The sequence below is a fragment of the Mesoplodon densirostris genome, chromosome 1, assembly GCF_025265405.1.
Source record: "Mesoplodon densirostris isolate mMesDen1 chromosome 1, mMesDen1 primary haplotype, whole genome shotgun sequence".
Taxonomy (NCBI): Eukaryota; Metazoa; Chordata; class Mammalia; order Artiodactyla; family Ziphiidae; genus Mesoplodon; species Mesoplodon densirostris.
In genome coordinates, this window is record NC_082661.1 from 84693997 (window position 1) to 84716444 (window position 22448).

General features: G+C 35.9%; 1 protein-coding gene across 4 annotated transcripts in view; it reads left to right on the plus strand.

Moving 5' to 3' along the window:
• The first annotated feature begins 518 nt into the window (after positions 1 to 518).
• Positions 519 to 22448, plus strand: part of METTL14 (methyltransferase 14, N6-adenosine-methyltransferase subunit) — a 43693-nt gene continuing 21763 nt past the window's right edge. For 3 of the 4 annotated variants that reach the window (XR_009533041.1, XM_060105340.1, XM_060105326.1), the window contains exons 1-8: positions 519 to 727; positions 4806 to 4894; positions 8893 to 8980; positions 10390 to 10470; positions 10834 to 10921; positions 15552 to 15642; positions 16858 to 16999; positions 20795 to 20887. Coding sequence is in view for 3 of the 4 variants with exons in the window: in XM_060105340.1 (XP_059961323.1) it covers positions 662 to 727; positions 4806 to 4894; positions 8893 to 8980; positions 10390 to 10470; positions 10834 to 10921; positions 15552 to 15642; positions 16858 to 16999; positions 20795 to 20887 (738 nt within the window). In the remaining variant the exon portion in view is untranslated. The remainder of the gene's footprint in view (positions 728 to 4805; positions 4895 to 8892; positions 8981 to 10389; positions 10471 to 10833; positions 10922 to 15551; positions 15643 to 16857; positions 17000 to 20794; positions 20888 to 22448) is intronic. The other variant, XM_060105349.1, reaches the window with a different exon arrangement.

The following is a 22448-nucleotide window of genomic DNA, read 5'->3' on the forward strand; positions in this document are numbered from 1 at the left end:
GTTTGGCTCTATTTATTCTTTCAGTCTTCACAACGCTGTGAGGTAGGCACTCTTATCACTCCCATTTTACAAATGGGAAGACTAGAGGCTCACAGAGGTTGATTATCTAGACAAGGCCACTCAGCTAGTAAACGACAGTCCAGGGTTCAAACCCCGCAATCTGACTCGCGTTAGTGCTTTCACGAAAAAACGGGTATCTGGCAATGTTCAAAACGTCAGAACTGGCAACTGGGGAACTAATGGAAAAGGGAATCAACAAAACGGCCCACCACTTGGCAACAGTGCTGAAAGACCAAGGGAGGCTCAAGTCCCAGGAAGGGGCAAGCGAGGGGTCAGGCGATTCGCCAGCACAGCTCCAACAGCCCCGGCTCTGGACGGCCGAAGCCTCCAGAGACGCCTCTGGCGCCGGCGTCGCAGGACCCTCATTGGGCCCCTTCTAGGCAGCGGCAAATCGCGGGCGTCCAGAAGGAGGCGGGACTTCCGGGAGCGGTGGAGCCAAATTCCGGCCGCGCCGGAAACAGCTATTGAGGAAAAAACAGTGGGTACACGCGCTAGAAGCTCCTGGAGAATTTTGTGTTCCACAGTCTCTGAAGAAAAATTGGGCGGGTATTCGTCCGCTCATTGCCAAGTTTTCGAGGCAGTGGAAAACAAGAGTTGGGACATGGACAGCCGCTTGCAGGAGATCCGGGAACGGCAGAAGTTACGGCGACAGCTTCTCGCGCAGCAGGTCCGGGGCCCAGGGAGGGATCGCGAATGCGCGTGCGCGGCCGGCTTCTTACCTCCTCCCACCTTTTCTGTCTCCTTACCGGTCGCGGTGCGGTCCTTTCTGGTCCCGCGACCTTAATCCCTGTGCCCACCTACCCTCTTGTTCTCAACTCCCGGGGTACCCCGAATCTTTTCCTGTTTTACCTCGCGGTCATTGTGGTGGTGCTGAACCGAACGCCACGCTTGGTCTTTAGCAACCGTTATGGCCGCCGAGTGGTGCTCAATGATGAGAATACAGTGGTCTTTGTGTGTAAGTTACCGCAGTTCAGGCAAAGAAAAGTGCCTTGTTATCCTCCAGAATTTCTGTTCACTTTTTTTTTTTTTTTTTTTTGCGGTACGCGGGCCTCTCACCGCTGTGGTCTCTCCCGTTGCGGAGCACAGGCTCCGGACGCGCAGGCTCAGCGGCCATGGCTCACGGGCCCAGCCGCTCCGCGGCATGTGGGATCTTCCCGGACCGGGGCACGAACCCATGTCCCTTGCATCGGCAGGCGGACTCTCAACCACTGCGTCCCATGGAAGCCCCTCTGTTCACTTTTTAAATTGTCGTTTGTGTCTTGCCTTTCTTCGTAATCAGCTCCCGATTCTTGAGATTGGGGCTTCATTGTGGGTCAGGTTTACAGTATTTTCTCTGGGTTAGTGTCTAACGACTGCATTGGTAGTAGCCTGAGTGTAAATTTTAGATTCTGCATGATGCGTATTGCTGTCGACTCTGCCGTGTACGGTATCCTCGTCCTCACCCGCAGCTAATGTTTGAATTCTTAATCTGTATCGATCACAACAAATCTCTGAAATAGGTAATATTGTCTTTACATATCGGATAATGAAACAGAGGCTCCAGAGGTTAATTTTTGCCCCGGCTCCTTCACCTCTGGGCCAGAAAGTGAAAGTTGAACCCAGGTTTGTCTCTCCAAATCTTGGCCTCACTCCTTCTTGTGTATGAGTAAGTTGCCACTTGATTAGTAGAGTACACATGCAGAAAATGCAGATGCACACCTCTGCTTAATTAAAGTTATAGGTTGTGTTTTACTTTCTACCACTCAGACCGGTAAAAGGGATGGGGGAAATGCTCACAGGCTTTGATGAGGCATCTTACTGTTATTTTTTTCAGTAATAAATTTTCGTTTTAGTACATGGAAATCTGAGACCTATCCTCTTTTATGATCTGATGAAAAGATTTATGGTACAGTGTTAAAAGTGTGGGCGTTTAGGGAGTTCCCTGGTGGTCCAGTGGTTAGGACTCAGCGCTTTCACTGCTGTGGCCCGGGTTCAATCCGTGGTCGGGAACTAAGATCCCACAAACGCGCGGCCAAAAAAAAAGGGGGCGTTCGGAATCAGATCTGTTCCTGGCATAATGATTTTGGACAAATCAGGTATCTTTTCCAAGCCTTCCTTTTCCCAGTTTCTATTATGTTATCTTCAAAAATGTTCAGCAGTTCTATGTTACCACCAAGATTCTTACTCTTTAGTTTTGAATTCATACGTCTGTTTGACTCAAAATAGTCGTAAACAATGATTGGTTGAGTGTCTAACTATGTGCCAGGAGCTTTTGTAGACATTGGCAATTCAGCTATGAATAATAATAGGTGGTCCTACCCTCAGAGAGCTTACGTACTGCACAGAATTTAATAATGGCTGCCATTTATTAAGTCCTTTCTGTGTGTCAAGACTCTGCCAAGCTTGTACATACATTATATTTGATCATACCAGTCAGATGCTATCTGTGTCTTATAGATGAAGAAAATAAAGCTCAGGAAATTGGTTACATGCTGAAGGCCACAAACCTTTTACATTTGCAAGCTCCAGTTTTAGGCCTTTGCAATACACCTGGCTGCCTCCTAGTACAGTTGGATAGGAATCTTTCCACCTAAGTAAGGATGTACAATATAATCAATGACAGACTTCCACTTTTCCAACTAATTTCAGCCTTTCTTTCACTTACTTTTCTCTGTATGAACAAGACAGACTGGTTTATTACTCTCCAGAACGTGATTTTTGCAGTACATACTTCATGGTTTTTAAAGGTTGTCCTTTCTTTCTGATTTCTGTCTATCCTCTGTGACAGCCCAGGTCAGAATTTTGTGATGAAACCTATTGTGATCTCCCTGGCTTAGGCTCTTTTCCCTCTGAGCATCCATTTTCCTTACTGTTGAGTCCACTACTGTATGTTATTAACCATCATACAGAATATAAACAGTTTGCTTGTAGCGTCTTTGCATTTAATTCCTGTTGGCTTAATCTTCTATCCTAACTTTGTTTCTTGCCCAAAGTAAGTTTTTAATAAAATTTTGTTGATTGATGATCTGTCAGAGTAGAGCACAACTCAAGTGTATATAATTTGCTTGACTTATTTTGGCTGCTGGATGAAGATATCGGATGCAGTATATAGGCCCAGACCATGATTGTGGCAATTGATGCTATCACCAAAGATTTACACCTGTTTTTATTTAACTTGTAGCTTTGTTTCAAAGAGTTATACATGCTTTCAAATGATACCAAATTGTCATAATTATTCAAATAATATATTTAGTGCTACCACAATGGAAAATCTATTACTCCAGTCATTCCACAATTTTTTTAAAATGTTGGAGCATGAGAAGACAATTATATATGTAAGCACAATTTGATGTAAAGCATTCCTCTTGTAAAACACTGTATTCTAATTTACACCTTGGTAAAAAATCTCATTGGTTCATTCACATATTTATAAGCGTGTACTATAAGTCAGATGTTATAGTAGCTGCTGAACATACAGATATCAACAGGACAGAGTTGTTCCCCTCAGTGAGCTAACATTTCAGTGGGGGAGAAGTCAACAAAAGTAAACTGATAAAGTAATTGAATTGTACAAATAAAAAACTGGAAGTTGTGATAGCGACTGTGAAACAAAAGTAAAACAAAAAGAGTGTATTAAGTGCTATGATGTGAATGAGGAAAGGAGGAGGTAAAAATAATGGAAAGGAGGCTACCTATTCTGTATATAGTGTTCATGGAAGGACCCTCAGAGGAAATGTACTCATCTGAGATTTGAAGGGAGTCGGGTCAGTCTTGGGAAGAAGGTTAGAAAGCATTCCACCTATGGGAATAAATGTGTTTTCTGACTAAAGAGAATAGGGGTCAGGAAGATTTTATGGAAGAGTTAAAATATCAGGAACAGTTGATACATTGGAAGAGATTTATCATTGGGGAAACGTTAGGGGAGTCATGAAGTGGGTAGTCTAAAGAGGCAGTGGTAATTGTTTAAGATCAAGGCTGGGGACTTGCAGCTCTAACATTGTAGTGTGCCTTCTCACCTTTCTTGAGCTAAGGGATTATTTAATGCAGATTTCCTCATGCCCTTCGTGTGCTTAAAAATATGAAGTGGTTCCTCATGGCCTGTAAATTGCATTCTATACTTCTTGGTTTGGCTTTTAAGTTTTCCATGAATTGATCCCACACTATGTAGCCAAGCCTATTTCAACTAGTGATTTGTTTACATTTGTTGTATTTTGCAAAATTTCCCAAACTGCCAACCCGAATATGCATGACTATTTTTCAGGTTTTTGTAAAGTTTAGTATTGTGCCTATAATCATTATAAAGACTTGGCTTGAATAAAACTGAAAAGGTATTTATTACGGCATGGAATAAATAAGGTACAATACGTGAGCTGATGGATGCAGAGTGTTTAACGTAGTGCATATCACACTATAAACACTGTATGTTAGCTGCTTTTTTTGTTTTGTTATTGCTACTGCTGCTAAATTGTGTTTTATTATTTGCTTTAAAAGTAGAGGATTGGCTCAAGTTAATTGTTTTAATTTCAGAATAACTGAAAGCATAAAATACTTTTCAGAAGGCAAAATCATTCTTAATTAACATGGTTTTGCTCCAAGGTGTTTTCTGTTTTTCCTGCAAGGTAATTCATCCATTTGCCTGCTGCAGTAGTTACGGATTTTTTTGTTTTTGTTTTTTTAAATACTTGATGTATTAAATGCTGCTACAAATGACTGGGAAGGCTATTCAGTACACTGTCATCTAATTTTTGGTTTTTGCCTTTTCTCAGTTGGGAGCTGAAAGTGCTGACAGTATTGGTGCTGTGTTAAATAGCAAAGATGAGCAGAGAGAAATTGCTGAAACAAGAGAAACTTGCAGGTCAGTTGAATATTTTTTTAGTGACATGTTAATATTTGTGAAAGGATCACTGTTTTAATAAACAATAATCCTAGGTATGAAGTGTGTTGTTATAAGCATCAGCATACAGATTTAGGAAACATTGGTTTTTATTGTTAGTTCATGAATTACGAAATACTTATTATCTGAATACAGTAAGTTTTCATTTATAAAGTAGTTAGAAAATGGAATGTTAGGCTAGGAATTAGCTTATATACCATATATAATTTTATTTAAAAAATCCTTATTAAAAAAAACACACTTTGCCCTAAAAGTGGTATTGATTTGATAGTTCATAAAGCCTTTAGAATTTTTCAGTATTGTAGTTATCAATTTTTTTTAATTCGAGTATAATTACTTTACAATGTTGTGTTAGTTTCTGCTGTGCAGTGAAGTGAATCAGCTATATGTATACATATATCCCCTTCCTCTTGGACCTCCCTCCTACCCCCTCCTATCCCACCCATCTAGGTCATCACAGAGCACCAAGCTGAGCTCCCTGTGCTATACAGCAGGTTCCCACTAGCTATTTTACACATGGTAGTGAATATATGTCAGTCCTAATCTCCCAGTTCATCCCACCCTCCCCTTCCCTCTGCCCCCTGTGTCCAACCATCTGTTCTCTACATCTTTGTCTCTATTCCTGCCCTGCAAATAGGTTCATCTGTACCATTTTCTAGATTTCACATATATGTGTTAATGTATGATATTTGTTTCTCTCTTTCTGACTTACTTCACTCTGTATGACAGACTCTAAGTTGATCCACATCTCTGCAAGTGACCCAATTTCGTTCCTTTTTATGGCTGAGTAATATTCCATTGTATACATGTACCACATCTTCTTTATCCATTTCTCTGTCGTTGGACATTTAGGTTCCTTCCATGTCCTGGTTATTGTAAATAGTGCTGTAATGAACATTGGGGTACATGTGTCTTTTTGAATTATGGTTTTCTCAGGGTATATGCCCACTAGTGAGATTGCTGAGTCATATGGTAGTTCTATTTGTAGTTTTTCAATGAATGTCCATACTGTTCTCCATAGTGGCTGTATCAAATTACATTCCTACCAACAGTGCCAGAGGGTTCCTTTTCTCCACACCCTCTCCAGCATTTACTGTTCATAGGTTTTTTTGATGGTGACCTTTCTGACTGGTGTGAGGTGATACCTAATTGTCATTTTGATTTGCATTTCTCTAATAATTAGTGATATTGAGCATCTTTTCATGTGCCTCTTGGCCACCTGTATGTCTTCTTTGGTGAAATGTCTATTTAGGTCTTCCACGCATTTTTCGATTGGGTTATCTGTTTTTTTGATATTGAGCTGCATGAGCTGTTTGTATATTTTGGAGATTAATCCTTTGTCAATTGCTTTGTTTGCAAATATTTTCTCCCATTCTGAGGGTTGTCTTTTCATCTTGTTTATGGTTGCCTTTGCTGTGCAAAAGCTTTTAAGTTTCATTAAGTCCCATTTGTTTGTTTTTATTTTTAGTACTCTAGGAGATGGGTCAAAAAAGATCTTGCTGTGATTTATGTCAAAGAGTGTTTTTCCCACATTTTCCTCTAAGAGTTTTATGGTGTCCAATCTTACATTTAGGTCTTTAATCCATTTAGAGTTTATTTTTGTGTATGGTGTTAGGTAGTGTTCTGATTTCATTCTTTTACATGTAGCTGTCCAGTTTTCCCAGCACCACTTAGTGAAGAGGCTGACTTTTCTCCATTGTATATTCTTGCCTCCTTTATCAAAGATAAGGTGACCATAGGTGTGTGGGTTTATCTCTGGGCTTTATATCCTGTTCCACTGATGTATATTTCTTTTTTTGTGCCAGTACCATACTGTATTGATTACTGTAGCTTTGTAGTATAGTCTGAAGTTGGGAGCCTGGTTCCTCCAGCTCCGTTTTTCTTTCTCAAGGTTGCTTTGACTATATGGCATCTTTTCTGTTTCCATATAAATTGTAAAATTCTTTGTTCTGAAAAATGGCTTTAGTGATTTGATAGGGATTGCATTGAATTTGTAGATTGCTTTGGGCAATATAGTCATTTTCACAATATTGATTCTTCAGATCCAAGAACATGGTATATCTCTCCATCTGTTTGTGTCATATTTGATTTCTTTCAAAAGTGTTTTATAGTTTTCTGAGTACAGGTCTTTTGCCTCATTAGGTAGGTTTATTCCTAGGTATTTTATTCTTTTTGTTGCATTGGTAAATGGGATTGTTTCCTTAATTTATTTTTCTTATCTTCTGTAGTGTATGGGAATGCAAGAGATTTCTGTGCATTAATTTTGTATCCGGTACCAAATTCATTGATTAGTAGTTTTCTGGTGGCATCTGTAGGATTTTTCTGTGTATATTATGTCATCTGCAAGCAGCAATGGTTTTACTTCTTTTCGAATTTGTATTCCTTTTTAAAAAAAATATTTATTTATTTATTTATTTATCTTTCACTGTGTTGGGTCTTCGTTGCTGTGCACAGGCTTTCTCTAGTTGCAGTGAGCAGGGGCTACTCTTCATTGTGGTGTGTGGGCTTCTCATTGCGGTGGCTTCTCTTGTTGTGGGGCATGGGCTCTAGGCATGTGGGCTTCATTAGTTGTGGCTCGTGGGCTCTAGAGCGCAGGCTCAGTAGTTGTGGCGCACGGGCTTAGTTGCTCTGCGGCATGTGGGATCTTCCCGGCCAGGGCTCGAACCCGTGTCCCCTGCATTGGCAAGTGGATTCTTAACCACTGTGCCACCAGGGAAGTCCCTCCAATTTGTATTCCTTTTATTTCTTTTCCTTTTGTGATTGCTGTGGCTAGGACTTCCAAAACTATGTTGAATAATAGTGGTGAGAGTGGACATCCTTGTCTTGTTCCTGATCTTAGAGGAAATGCTTTGAGTTTTTCACCATTGAGAATGATGTTTGCTGTGGGTTTGTCATATATGTCCTTTATTATGTTGAGGTAGGTTCCCTCTGTGCCCACTTTCTGGAGAGTTTTTATCATAAATGGGTGTTGAGTTTTGTCAAAAGCTTTTTCTGCATCTATTGAGATGATCATATGGTTTTTATTCTTTAATTTGTTGATATGGTGTATCACATTGATTGATTTGCATATATTGAAGAATCCTTGCATTCCTGGGATAAATCCCACTTGATCATGGTGTATGATCCTTTTAATAGAGTTTAATAGAGTTTGGGAGTGTTCCTCCCTCTGCAGTTTTTTGCAAGAGTCTGAGAAGGATAGGTGTTAGCTCTTCTCTAAATGTTTGATAGAATTCACCTGTGAAGCCATCTGTTCCTGGACTTGTTTGATGGAAGTTGTTTTTTTTTTTTTTTTTTGCGGTGCGCGGGCCTCTCACTGTTGTGGTCTCTCCCGTTGTGGAGCACAGGCTCTGGACGCGCAGGCTTAGCGGCCGTGGCTCACGGGCCTAGCCGCTCCGTGGCATGTGGGATCTTTCCGGACCGGCGCACGAACCCGTGTCCCCTGCATTGACAGGTGGACTCTCAACCACTGCGCCACCAGGGAGGCCCCTGATGGAAGATTGTTAATTACAGTTTTAATTTTATTACTTGTGATTGGTCTGTTTATATTTTCTGTTTCTTCCTGGTTCAGTCTGGGAATTTTTTACATTTCTAAAAATTTGTCCATTTCTTCCAGGTTGTCCATTTTATTGGCATATGGTTGCTTGTAGTAGTCTCTCATGATCCTTTGTAGAACATCAGTTTTGCTCAAGACATTAGAATGATACACAATGTAGAACTTTCTTTTTGCCATTCATACCTTATAAAAGCTTAGTTTCTTATTTGTTTGCTTTCTCAAAAAAATACAGATTATTCATCAGGTTGTATTACTTTTAAGATTTATAAACTGGGTGAATAGATACTGTTTAGTCAGGAAAAATTTGCCTTTTTCTGTTTTTATAACCGGTTCTTTAATATTATTAATGGGTACATTTATACATCTTGTATATATTTGTGAGTGATATTTCAGTTTTAAATTTCAGGGCTTCCTATGATACCTCTGCTCCAAATGCAAAACGTAAGTATCAGGATGAAGGAGAGACAGATGAAGACAAAATGGAAGAATATAAGGCAAGTAGAGAATGGGACAATTTTATGGTCAAGAAGAAAATAAGTCCTTACAATCTGTAGAGTCTTACCCAGGAAAACAAAATTTGACAGAAGCTGAATTTTGACAGAATACTGAATAATTGTTGGTAGTGTGTATGTAATTAGGTAAATTTAAGACATTTATATCAGTTTAACACAAGAGGTATGTGGATTAAATTAGGTGATGTATATAAAGCACTTAGCTTAATGCCTAGTAAGCACTAGGCGATAGCATTCTTAAATAAGAGTAAGGAGGTAGATGTATCAGAAACTTTGGGTAATTTGATCATATTTTGAGAGGCTACAATACTGTCTTCTTTGACTTGCATTATTCCATGTTAACAATATAGGGTAGTACAATTAAAATATTTTGAGAACTCATGGGCTAGACAGCAGTGTAGCACCATTTCTGACAGAGGCCCAAGGCAAAAACCCAGCTTCTCAACTTGTAATTACAATATGTAGTTGAAAAGAAAGAAAGTTAAGGACAAAATAACCTACCTCCATTTTTTCAAATTAATTGTCATACAACTATATTCAATAGAGAAGAGAATAAATAGTTTCAGTAAATCTTTAGATATAATTATCTGATTTCATAGATATTCTCTTGTGTATTGGTTGCATTTGATATATCCTCTTATATAACTTAACTATTTGTGATTATATTAGGTCAAACCATATACATACAGTTTCTGATATTTTAACATTTTTGACTTATAAAATAGTTTCATATGGTTTGATCTAGTAGAAATAAAATTGCCCTATTGGTGGTCATATCTTTCACGATTTGAGCTAAATTCTAATATTTAAGGTATTATATCAGAGATAAATAATCCTAGATAACTTAGTCAACAAAATTAGTAGTTATAGACAGTTATTACTGATGAGAATGAAAAAGAAATATTTTATATATTATAAGCATAACTAGTTACAGCTAATGATGAGAAAGCAAAAACTTCAATTTGTTTTTAGATTCAAAAAATTTTTTTAATTTGTATTTTTATTTATTTACTTATGTATGTATGTATTTATTTGGCTGCATCGGGCCTTAGTTGTGGCATGTGGGCTCTTCATTGCCGCCCGTGGGCTTCTCTCTAGCTGTCGGATATGTGCGCGGGCTTACTTGCCCACGGCACGTGGGATCTTAGTTCCCCCACAGCATGTGGGATCTTAGTTCCTGGACCAGGGATCCAACCCGCGTCCCCTGTATTGGAAGGCAGATTCTTAACCACTGGACCACCAGGGAAGTCCTGACTTCAATATTTGACTTTAACAGTAATTTGAAAACTTTATTGTGTCTTAGGGAAAGAAAATATTTATATGAGTCTTAATAATCGAGATATCATAATATGTAAGATATTCCTCTTAAAATGTATACTTCCTTTTCCAAGGATGAATTAGAAATGCAACAGGAGGATGAGAATTTGCCATATGAAGAAGAGATTTACAAAGATTCTAGTACTTTTCTTAAGGTAAATAAATAATTTTCAGGTCATAACTTCACATTTCAGCTCTATGCCTGAAAAGATTTTAAATACTTATTTGTTTTCAAGATTTTTTCAGTTATTGAGGGATCATCATTATAAAATAAAGGTCATTTAAAGTTATTCATGAAATATTCTTCTGATGCTTGCCCATTTAGGATGAGATAATGCTTTATTAATGTCTGTAGATACTGAATTGTAATACTATTATTTTAATAGTGATGTTTTCTGTTTTTTTTAATGTCAGTTAACTTATATTTTGTATGGCCTCATAATAAAAAATAAAGTTCAGAGTTAGTGTATCTGCCCTCAGAGCGAATGCTATTAATTTAATTTTGACGTTTTCTTTAGGGAACACAGAGTTTAAATCCCCATAATGATTACTGCCAACATTTTGTAGACACCGGACATAGACCTCAAAATTTCATCAGAGATGTAGGTATGTCAGATTTGTTGGGAATATGCTATTGCTAGCTGTTGATTACATGCATGTAATTTACCCATTTTGTGGTTTATTTCTAACAAAATTTCTAAAGAATTTCTTTTAACATTTCTTGCAAGGCAGGCCTATTGGCAACAAATTCCCTCAATTTTTGTTTGCCTGAGAAAGTCTTTATTTTTCCTTTACTTTTGAAAGATTAATTTTGCAAAGTACAGAATTCTAGATTGGTGTTTTCTTTCTTTCAACACTTTAAGTATTTTACTTCACCCTGTTCTTGCTTGTTTCTGAGAAGTTGGATATAATTCTTAACTTTGTTCCTCAATAGGTTTGGGTTTTTTTTTCTGGTTTCTTTAAGAATTTTTTCGTTAGCTTTGATTTTCTGTAGTTTGAGAATCATATGTGTAGGTTTAGCTGGGTTTTGTTTGCTTTGGGGTTTTTTTGCATTTATCCTCTTTGGTACTCTCTGAGCTTCCTGTGTCTGGGGTTTGATGTCTGACATTATTTTGGGAAAATTCTCAGTCATTATTATTTCAAATATTTCTTCTGTTCCTCTTTCTGTTTTTTCTCCTTATATTTCCATTACACATTTTACCTTTTGTAGTTGTCCCACATTCCTTAGATAGTCTGGCTTTTTTTTTCCCAATTTTTATTCTATTTACTTTTCAGTTTTTGAGGTTTCTATTGAGATATCGTCAAGCTCAGAAGCTTTTCTCAGCTGTGTCCAGTCTACCGATAAGCTTACCAAGGGCATTATCCCTACATTTTTAAAAACAGCTTGACGGAGATAATTCATGTACCATACAGTGCACCTAGTTAAAGAATATAATTCAGTTTTTTAAGAATATCTATAGATTTGTGCAGCCATTGCCACAATCTAATTTTAGAACTTTTTAAAAAAATTGAGGTATCATCGATTTACAATATTATATAAGTTTTAGGTGTACCAATATGGTTTACAATTTTTAAAGATTATATTTCATTTATAGTTATTATAAAATATTGGCTGTATTTTCTCTGCTGTACAATATATCCTTGTAGCTTATTTATTACATGCATAGAAGTTTGTACTTCTTAATCCCCTCCCCCTATTTTGCTCTCCCCACTTCCCTCTCCCCCCTGGTAACCACTAGTTTGTTCTCTTTATCTGTGAGTCTGCTTCTTTTTTGTTATATTCACTAGTTTTATTTTTTAGATTCAACGTATAAGTGGTAATATACAGTATTTGTCTTTCTCTGTCTGACTTATTTCACTAAGCATAATACCCTCCAATCCATCCATGTTGTTGCAAAAGGCAGAATTTCACTTTTTTTTTTATGGCTGAGTAATAAATGTTTGTGTGTGTGTGTGTGAGTACATACACCACATTGTGTGTGTATGTGTGTGTATATATATATATATATATATATATATATATATATATATATATATATGGCACATTGTCTTTATCCATTTACCTTTGCTGGACGCTTAGGTTGCTTCCATTTCTTGGCTATTGTAAATAATGCTGCTAAGAACACTGGGGTGTGTGTATCTTTTTGAATTAGTGTTTTCATTTTCTTCAGATATATACCCGGAAATGGAGTTGCTGGATCATGTGGTAGTTCTATTTTTAGTTTTTTTAAGAAACCTCTATACTGTTTTCCACAGTGGCTACCGATTTATATGCCTACCAACAGTGTACAAGTCCCCTTTCTCCACATCCTTAGAATATTTTCATCTCCCCTAAAGAAATTTAGTCCTCATTAGCGGTCAGTTCCCATTCCTTCTCCCACAGTTGCCCCCCAGCCTTAAGTAATCATTAACTGACTATTGTCTATCAATTTGCCTATTCTAGACATTGCATATAATTGGACTCATACAATATGTGATATTTTGTGATTGGGGTTTTTTCACTTAACATAATGTTTTCAGGGGCCATTGATGTTGCAGCATATTATCAGTACTTCATTTCTTTTTATTGCCAAATATTCCATTGTATGTACATACCACATTTCGTTTATCTATTCATTTGTGTTGTTTCCACTTTTTGATTGTTATAAACTCTGCTGCTGTGAATATTCATGTAAAGTTTTTGTGTGAATGTATGCTTTCATTTCTCTTCGGTATATACCTGGGAGTGGAATTGCTGTGTCATGTGATAACTATGTTTAACTTTTTGAGGAACTGCCCAAATGTTTTTCAGAGCAGCTGTACCATTTACATTCCTACCAACAATATGTGAGATTTCCAGTTTCTTACCACCCTTGACATTTTATTATCTGTCTTTTTAATTATAGCCCTCCTAGTGGTATGAAGTAGTATTTCATTGTGGTTTTGATGTACATTTCCCTAGTGACTAATGATATTAAGAATCTTTTTCTATGCTTATTTTTGCACTTACTTAAATACCTACTTTAGAGAGATGTCTAAACTCTGCTTATTTTTTAATTGGTAATTTTTCTTTTTATTATTACATTGTAAGAGTTCTTTATATGTTCTCAGTACAAGTCCCTTATCAGGTGTATGATTTGCAAATATTGTCTCCCATTCTGTGGGTTGTCTTTCTTTTGGCCACACTGTGGCTTGCAGGATCTTAGTTCCCTGACCAGGGATTGAACCTACACCCTTGGCAGTGAGAGCGCAGAGTTCTAACCACCGGACCGCCAGGGAATTCCTGTCTTTTCACTTTCTTGTTGGTACCATTTACAACACAAAAATTTTAATTTTGATGTAATCCAATTTATTTTCTCCTTTCTTGTTTGTAAGCAACATGTAGAAACTGATTTTAATGTTTTTCACAGGCAAAATTGAGATGTAGCACAAAAAGTTATGATAATGGTAAGTGAAATAGGCCAGTCACAGGATGACAAATATGCATGCACTTACAGAGGTATCTAAAATAGTATGTGTATATAAACATATAACTTTTATGAGGTACCTGGAGTAGTCAATCTCATAGAAGCAGAGAATGCAGGAGTGATTGTTGGGCTAGAGAGACAGGAAAATGGGGAGTTGTTGTTCAATTGGTATAAAATTTCAGTTATGCAAGATAAATTTTTTCTGTAGATTTGCTGTATAGCAAATTGTAGTCAGCAATACTGTTGACTATAGTCAGCAATACTTAAAAAAATTTAAGAGGGTAGATTTCATCTTACTTAAGTGTTCTTACCGCACACACATACACACACACGCACACACACTAAAACCAGAGGAACACAAAGAAACTTTTGGAGATTATTGATATGTCTTACCTTGATTGTGGTGATGGTTTCACAGGTGTATGCATATGTTCAAACTCATCGAATTGCATACATTAAATACAGGTTTAATATATAAGGTTTTTATTTATCAATTATACTTCAAAAAGCTATTTTTCTCCTCAAAGTTGTGATAAGTTATATTGATATAACCAAATTTCATTATCAGACTTTCTGCTTTTAAGATACTTATTTCTCCAAGGCAAAGAAAATGTACTTAGGAAACTATTACGGATTGAGAAAAAGGTGTACCTCTTCTGTAGATGATTGAGAGCTGACTCTATTGTGATTGAAACCTGACTGTACTAAAATCTTCAAACTTGCTTCATTTGAAATTTGATATGTAACCACTGATTGAGGAGGCTTTACAAAATCTTTCACTTTTTTACTCTTTGATATTAAAGTTATTAAAATGTACTTCTGGTTTTCAACTTAAGATGTTTATATAATTTATATTGTTATGAATATGCTTCTTGTAGGGAAGGAAAAAAACAAAATAAAAACTTTTAGGAATCTTTGATATTCAAAGCCCTACTTACTCCTACAGTTGTTTAAACAGTTATTATGTTGTTTTATCTAAAATCTCTTCTGAGGCTCAGAGATTTAAATATTTTTGAGGACATGGGAACAAGTCTCCTGTTTTTAACCTTTATGGAACTTGGAGATGTTTTTCAACGTCCTAAGCTTGAAAATGTATCTGAGGATTTGGTTTATAATAATGTGGAGTGAGATCTTTAAAACTATAAATATTGATATAGGAAATATTCTTAGAGAAAGTGACTTATCTTGGAATTGGTAGTACAATTTTGATAAGTAATCAGAGTGAATGAGGTGTGAGCTAATGACTGTTAGGGACTCATTATCTTTTTAACTAGATTTGTTCTGGGATTGTGTCCATAAAGTGTAGCCACTTAATTTAAGACCATCAGTAGTAAAGAAAAGAATCCTCATTTTCTGTGCTTTGGATAACTGTCTAAGAAACTAAGTAAAAATTTTAACAATCACTTGATTCTTTGGGAGGAAGACTTTTTTTAGTAAAAAGAAAATGAAAAAAGCATGATTGAAAGAAAAAATTTTCTTTTCCTGAGAACAGAATGTCTAAATTTGATGCTATAAGCAGGTTAGTTAATCTAATAAATTTGAGAAATTAAATGGTTAATTGACTTGATCTGGGCTTTAGAACATCTGGGAGTTTGCCTGCATGTGGGATTAAGGTCATTAGGTATATAAAATGTATATATGAATTGTTTAAAAGTCCTCAGACTTTTTTAAAAGGATGTGAGGATGAAGAGGTGGTTGTGTATTGTTTTGTTCTGAGCAGGCTCATCACGTTTGAATGCACTGATACTCATTTGTATTGAAATTTGGAATTTACTATGTTTCCTCTTCAGGTTTGGCTGACAGATTTGAAGAATACCCTAAACTGAGGGAGCTCATCAGGCTGAAGGATGAGTTAATAGCTAAATCTAACACTCCTCCTATGTAAGTGGGGTTTTTTGTTCCCAACTCAGGCTTAAAATATTAGTCATTTTATCATGTAACCCCTTTTCTGTTTGAAAAAAATTCACCATCTTTGTAAGGTTAACACACTCTCTTTCTTCTGTATAGTAAAATATATTAGTTTGAAACTCCAGTGCTGAGTACACAGTAGGTTCTCATTTAATTTATTTTCAGTTTTCTAGATAATTTACTTTAAATTACTAATTTAAATTTTTTTCTTAGAAAATCATATTTGTTGTATTCCTGATTATCTTAAAATGTTTTTAAATGACTTTTTTTCTCAAAAATTATTTATTGAAGAAAGTTAGAAAACTTAGAGAGGGAAAGTAAGAAAATGAAAGTTAATTATAACTCAGCAACCAGAGATGCTATTAACATTTTGGAATACAAAAATTCATTTTAACCTTTGCTAAACAGACTAATGTTTCCCTAAAAAAATGTGTTTAAGGTCTTTGAAATTGGAGACTCTCTTTATTACACATTTAGCTTACTTTGAACATTTTGTACATTTAACAGTTTGCTAAAATGTATACTGTTAATGATTAGAAGAACCACGAAGAAGTCTGAGTTTGTGGCAAAAATTTTAGCAGACTAATATTCATCCTATTTAAAAATACTCTTACATTTAAAGTATTTTATATTTATATTTAAAATACTTTCATCCTATGTGGAAATAACCATTAAGTAAAGGCTAGTAGTAATTTATACTAAGTATCTAGAAAAGACTGTTAAACAATATTACTAAGGCACAAACTAAAGAAAGAAAATTATGTCCATTTTTAGAAACTTTTAGAGGGAGAAATTTAAAACTTACTAACAAATAGTTTTTCTAACTTAACAATTGTGGAGAAAGTAATATGGTATTCTTTGGAATATTAAGATGATAATGGAAAGGGGCTCAGACACTCATCTGAGTATGGATTTTCAATATAAGAAATGAGAGAAGTTTGTATTTCGGATGTTCGTGTGGGACTGTGATTTTACTTTGTAGTGTGAGTGTATCCATGTCCTCGGGAAGAGCACTGGTAGATGGTTTACTGTCTGTACTGAGGAAGGATACTCCTCCATAAAAAGGTATTCAGCAATTAGCTCATGGTGACTTTGTAAATAGTGTTTAGGAAACATTTAAGAAATTTCTTTCATTACCATCTATAAAGTATTTGAAAATCTCTTACATTTTATGCTTTAATCAAATAGGTACTTACAAGCAGATATAGAAGCCTTTGACATCAGAGAATTAACACCCAAATTTGATGTGATTCTTCTTGAACCCCCTTTAGAAGAATATTACAGAGAGACTGGCATCACTGCTAATGAAAAATGCTGGACTTGGGATGATGTATGATCAAACTTTTACATTGTAACGAATTATTTATTTTTCAAATAAATATATGTCTGATCAGAAAGTAATATTATAAATATCCCTACTTTTTTAGGAATTGTAAATATAGATTTATAGTATATATTATGGCTGAAGGTCTAAGGTACATTAACAAATATTATAATATCTTTAGTCTGATTTGTCTTTTTGAGGCAGAAGTTGAACAGATAGTGAGTAAATCGTCTGTGGAAGACTCACAATTCCAGTCTTAGAGTCCTTGGATATATAGCTAGAAGTAAGTCTAAAAACAGATTGAATGGTTGATAACATTCCATATTTGGTTAGTTTTAGTAAACAGAGTATACGTACACACACACACACACATATGAACATAATTTCTACTTTTTAAAGAACTTACAGTATAATAGATTTAAGGGACATATGTATTATATAATTGTGATATAATTTAGTATTATATAATTGTGATAATGTTATATTTTCCTGAATAAAATTGAACAAGCTGATAGCTTCAGTTAGTTACATAACGTAACCTGTTTTTACTGATCAATAACAAAAATAACAAATATTTATTGAGCACCACTTTGTACTAGGCAACTAGGTACTGGAGATTGGAAGATGAATAAGACTTAGTATTTGGCCTTAAGGGGCACACAGTTTAATGGGATAAAATAAACAATGACCTAAACAGATAATTGCATTATCATATTGTTAGTTCAATAATAGAGGACTGCATAAGGTGATCTGAGAAAAACTGACCAAGCTGAGGAAGCTGCGGGGACATAAACAGAGGAGATGACACATGAACAGTATGTATGGATAGATTAGCTGGAATTGACCAGCTGAAGAAAAGGGTGGATTAGGGATTCCAAGCAGAAGGAACAGCAAGAGCAGAAGGGATGGAGGCAAAGAGACGGGTGAGGGAGGTCTGTATGTAGGTTGATGTTGGAACACAGATTGGGACTGTCTTGAGATGCTGTCTTCTTAGAAACTTAGCTTAATGCCTAAAGGCATTAAAGAATCTTTGAAGGGCTTTAACCAGTTTAGTAAAATGGTCAGATTAGTGTGTAGAGGAGGATGGACTAGAGAAATTGAAGTCTGGAGAGGGGAGAGCAGATAGAAGACCGTTGCAGTAGTCTAGTTAGGAGATGAAGGGACCCTGATTTAAGGTGATGGTAATAAGAATAGAAAGGAGATGATAAATTCAGTAATGTTTTGTAGATACTTCTGGTGAGATCTAGTGATTGGGAAGAGGGGAAGAGTTAAAGGATGACTCAGGAGTTTGAGTCTTGGGATAAATGGGTTGAGTTATCACCAGCTGAGAGAGTAAGAAGAGTAGCAGGATTAGAGCGATTAGATTTTACTGAATGTGTTGATTTAGAGGTGTATGCGAGACATTCACGTAGAGGTTGTAATAAGAGTATGAAACTTAAAAGACAGATCTGATATCTCAAAATACAGATTTTAAAGAGTTAGCACATTAAACCTATGAGAATAAATGAATTTGTCTCGAGATAGTGTCTCAGTTAAGATACAGTGTGGATTTACTGTAAATCCTCAGGGAACTTACATTTAAGAGGCACATTATAAAAGAGGTGTGAAAAGAGTGGGTCAAAGATGAATGAGGTGAACCAAGGGAGTATGAATGTCACGGAAACCAACGGAATAGGGAATTTCGAGGAGGAGAGTGATCAGGAGCACTGAACACAGAAGAGAGGTAGGGAAGGGAAAGGACTGAAATTCTAGACTGGTGTTTCATAGAAAACTGCTTTGAATGCTTGCACATCTTCTGAGTTAATAATTATTAACTATTGTTAATATTACTTACTTTTCAAGACGTAATAACTTCAGTTTTTCTTCCTTGAAGCTTTTCCTTTCAGCTTCAGTACCTCTGGCAATTTTATTTATTTTATTTTACTTTACAAAAGTTTTTCCTCTCCTCTGATAAGTGTAATCTGTGTTTGTTGTTGAAATAGAAAAGTATACAGTATATAGTATCCCCCAAACTTAAGGTTAAAGATGTAATGCTCTTGATATTGCTGAGAAGTTCTCCAGATAGGTTGCACAAATTTACATTCCTTCTAGTAGTGTTTAAGAAATGTCTATCTCACTATATCCTCATCAAAATTGATTAATAATGTAAAACAAACTTCGTCAGTTTAGTCAAAAGAAAATTGAAAAATTAATCTTATTATGTCTGATTAGTGGTTAGGTTGAACTTTATTTTCTCTAGCCAGTCTCTAAGGTTTGGTCAGTGAAGGTACAGGAGCTTCAATTACATCTGATAAACTAACAGAGTTTTTGAAATAAAGGAATTCCATTTTATATGCATATTGAAAAGTTTTGTCTGGCCCCAGAGCCCTAAGCTCTTAACGTTTATGTGATAATACCTTAAAGAAAGTGCCAGTAGCTAATATAAATAAAGTATAAATAAGAAAAGCATTCAGGTTTCACAGGTATTCTTTTTCACATTAGAGAGTCAGTAGAGGCCAGTGTGTTTTGTTTAAGAATTAAAGCATTTTTGGGCTTCCCTGGTGGCGCAGTGGTTGAGAGTCTGCCTGCCGATGCAGAGGACACGGGTTTGTGCCCCGGTCCGGGAGGATCCCACATGCTGCGGAGCGGCTGGGCCCGTGAGCTATGGCCGCTGAGCCTGAGCGTCCAGAGCCTGTGCTCCGCAATGGGAGAGGCCACAACAGTGAGAGGCCCGCGTACTGCAAAAACAAAACAAAACAAAAGAATATAAGCACTTTCTTAAAATAACAGCATTTAGCATTTATAATTGTAATGTCAAGAGAGTAATTTGCTTAATATTCTTCACTGATGTGTGCCATCACTTATCTTTAGCTATACCATGTATAGACGTTTGTAGGAATATATGTGTGTGTGTATTACATATTTAATTCATATTCCTATGAGAATATTAGATGAGATATATCAAGACTTAAAATCGGAAGTATAAAACTGAATAGGTTTATGCCTATTGTAATTTTTTTTCCATTACTACTGTCAAATAATGTATTTTTACCTAGATAAATTATAGATGATGTGGTTATGATCCACTCATGTAGAAGTTAAGATTTTCTTAATACATGAAACTAAAAAATATTTGCTTGAATCGTTGTCTCTGGAACTTCTTAACTGTGACAGGAAGCTAAAAGAAAAGGAATACCATATAAAATGGTTGCTTTTGTAGTCATTTATACAAGTATAAGGTATTTCCCCAATTTAGAGATTTAATTATTGCAGAACTTTTTTTTAAATTGACACACTTAACAAATACAAAGCAATTATAGTCTATTGTTTGTGACATTTCAGACTTAGTCATTATACTGAAATGTGTATATTGATTTTATTTTGTTTAGAACTGTTCTACTGGAAACAAAGTCCTCCCCCAAACATTTGTGGTTATGTTTTAATTTTGCCCCTATCTTTGGAGTAATTTAATCCCTTTTCAGTTTCTTTTTCTGTTAATGGTAACAGGTTGCTCTCAAGCTATAACTTATAAAATTCTGTAATTCTATAAATATGGTTTCCTGTAAACTCTTGCCATATAAAATCAAGTGTATGTATGTGCATGTGTGCATCTGCGTGTTGTTGTCTTAATAGGGAATAAAAAACCAGAAGAACAAGTTTTAAGGATAAAATTTATTTTCCATTGTATTTTCTAATGAAAATTAGTACATTTAAAGAACACATTTACTGTAAGTCCTGATAAATCTCAATGGTTGTTCTTTTGGATTTAGGATGAATGGGAAATAAAATGCTTCTATGCAATATTGGTTTGGTTTCTTACAGATCATGAAGTTAGAAATTGATGAGATTGCAGCACCTCGATCATTTATTTTTCTCTGGTGTGGTTCTGGGGAGGGATTGGACCTTGGAAGAGTGGTAAGATGGTGTTTTTTAAAGTGGTTTTTTAAATTCGTAAGAAAAAAATAACATAGTATGTTGCATAAGAAGTTTGAAGATTAATGTTATTTTTTCCTCTGTTTCTTGAACAGTACTAAAATATTCAGAAGAAAAAATGTTTAAAAAAGAATGTGCAGGGCTTCCCTGGTGGCGCAGTGGTTGAGAGTCTGCCTGCCGATGCAGGGGACGCGGGTTCGTGCCCCGGTCCGGGAAGATCCCACATGCCGCAGAGCGACTGGGCCCGTGAGCCATGGCCGCTGAGCCTGCGCGTCCGGAGCCTGTGCTCCGCAACGGGAGAGGCCACAGCAGTGAGAGGCCCGCGTACCGCAAAAAAAAAAAAAAGAATGTGCAAAAGGCAGTATCCCTTAGTTAACTAACATTAGGGGTGAATAAATCAAAATACGATTTATTACAACTGCAGGAAGAGAACAGTTCAGAGATTTGAAACTGAATTGCAGCTCAAAAGCAAGCTGCTTAGTGTCATTTACTGTTCATTATTAGTAGTTAAAAAGTATTCTTCTGAATAGCATTAACTCCTGAATTCTAAGTGAACACCAAATCAAATTGGAAAAATAACACAGCATCTGGAGCATATAGTTTGAATAAATTCATGAGAGTGAGAAGTTATAACATCTCAATTTAAGTACCTTATATTTATTGTATTTCAGAACTTTTTTTGGTTTTTTGATTGGAGTATTTTGGATTTCTAAATGGAAACAAAATAATAAAGCTTTTTTATAATGGAATCATTGCGGCTAGTTCTGGTCTCAGTTCTGATGTCCAACAGTGAAACTTTGGGTAAAGAGATATTTACTCTTGTGTGTTTCAGTTACCTCACTTGTTATTGGATAATACTTTCCATTTTTAGGAAATATTACTTGATCTACTGCCTATGATCTCATTTAAATCCTGGTAATTTTAGGATGTGTCCATTTGACAGGTGAAGAATTTAAGTAGGATTATATTGAGATAAATTGGTTCTCAAATCCTGAAATTCTGCAATTGCTTTTGTATTCTTTGTATAAATAGCAAGTTTGAGACTTGGATAACATCATTGCTTCTGTCATTTGTTAAATCCATGGTAAGACTATAACTGTATATAGGGTATCTACTTTATTGCTGGCACCTCCCTAAGATGCTATAGAAAATCTAAGAAAATAGAGACATACTGTATGTTTTTATAGGTGTATTGGTATTTACCTTTTTTAGCTCTGATGTCTGGCTTTGGGCTTTTCTCCCACCCCCCAAATTAGGTTGAAATTGATAAGGAGGTTTTATCTTATTTATGCAGCAATTTATCATATTGCTGAAAGCAGGTTTTGGCTTCAAATGATTACAAAAATAATTCAGCATGATAAATACTCATGAGCTTGTGCTAAGTTGATTAGGGCATGTTGGATTTAGGCCCTTGTGATATTTAATGCAGTGCGAAACAAATACTTGGCAACAGGAACAGATACTGATCTTGATTTTTGAGTTTTTAAATTAAAAATCTAAGTTTCATTTTGTGGTGTATCTCAGTTTATACAATAAGAGCATT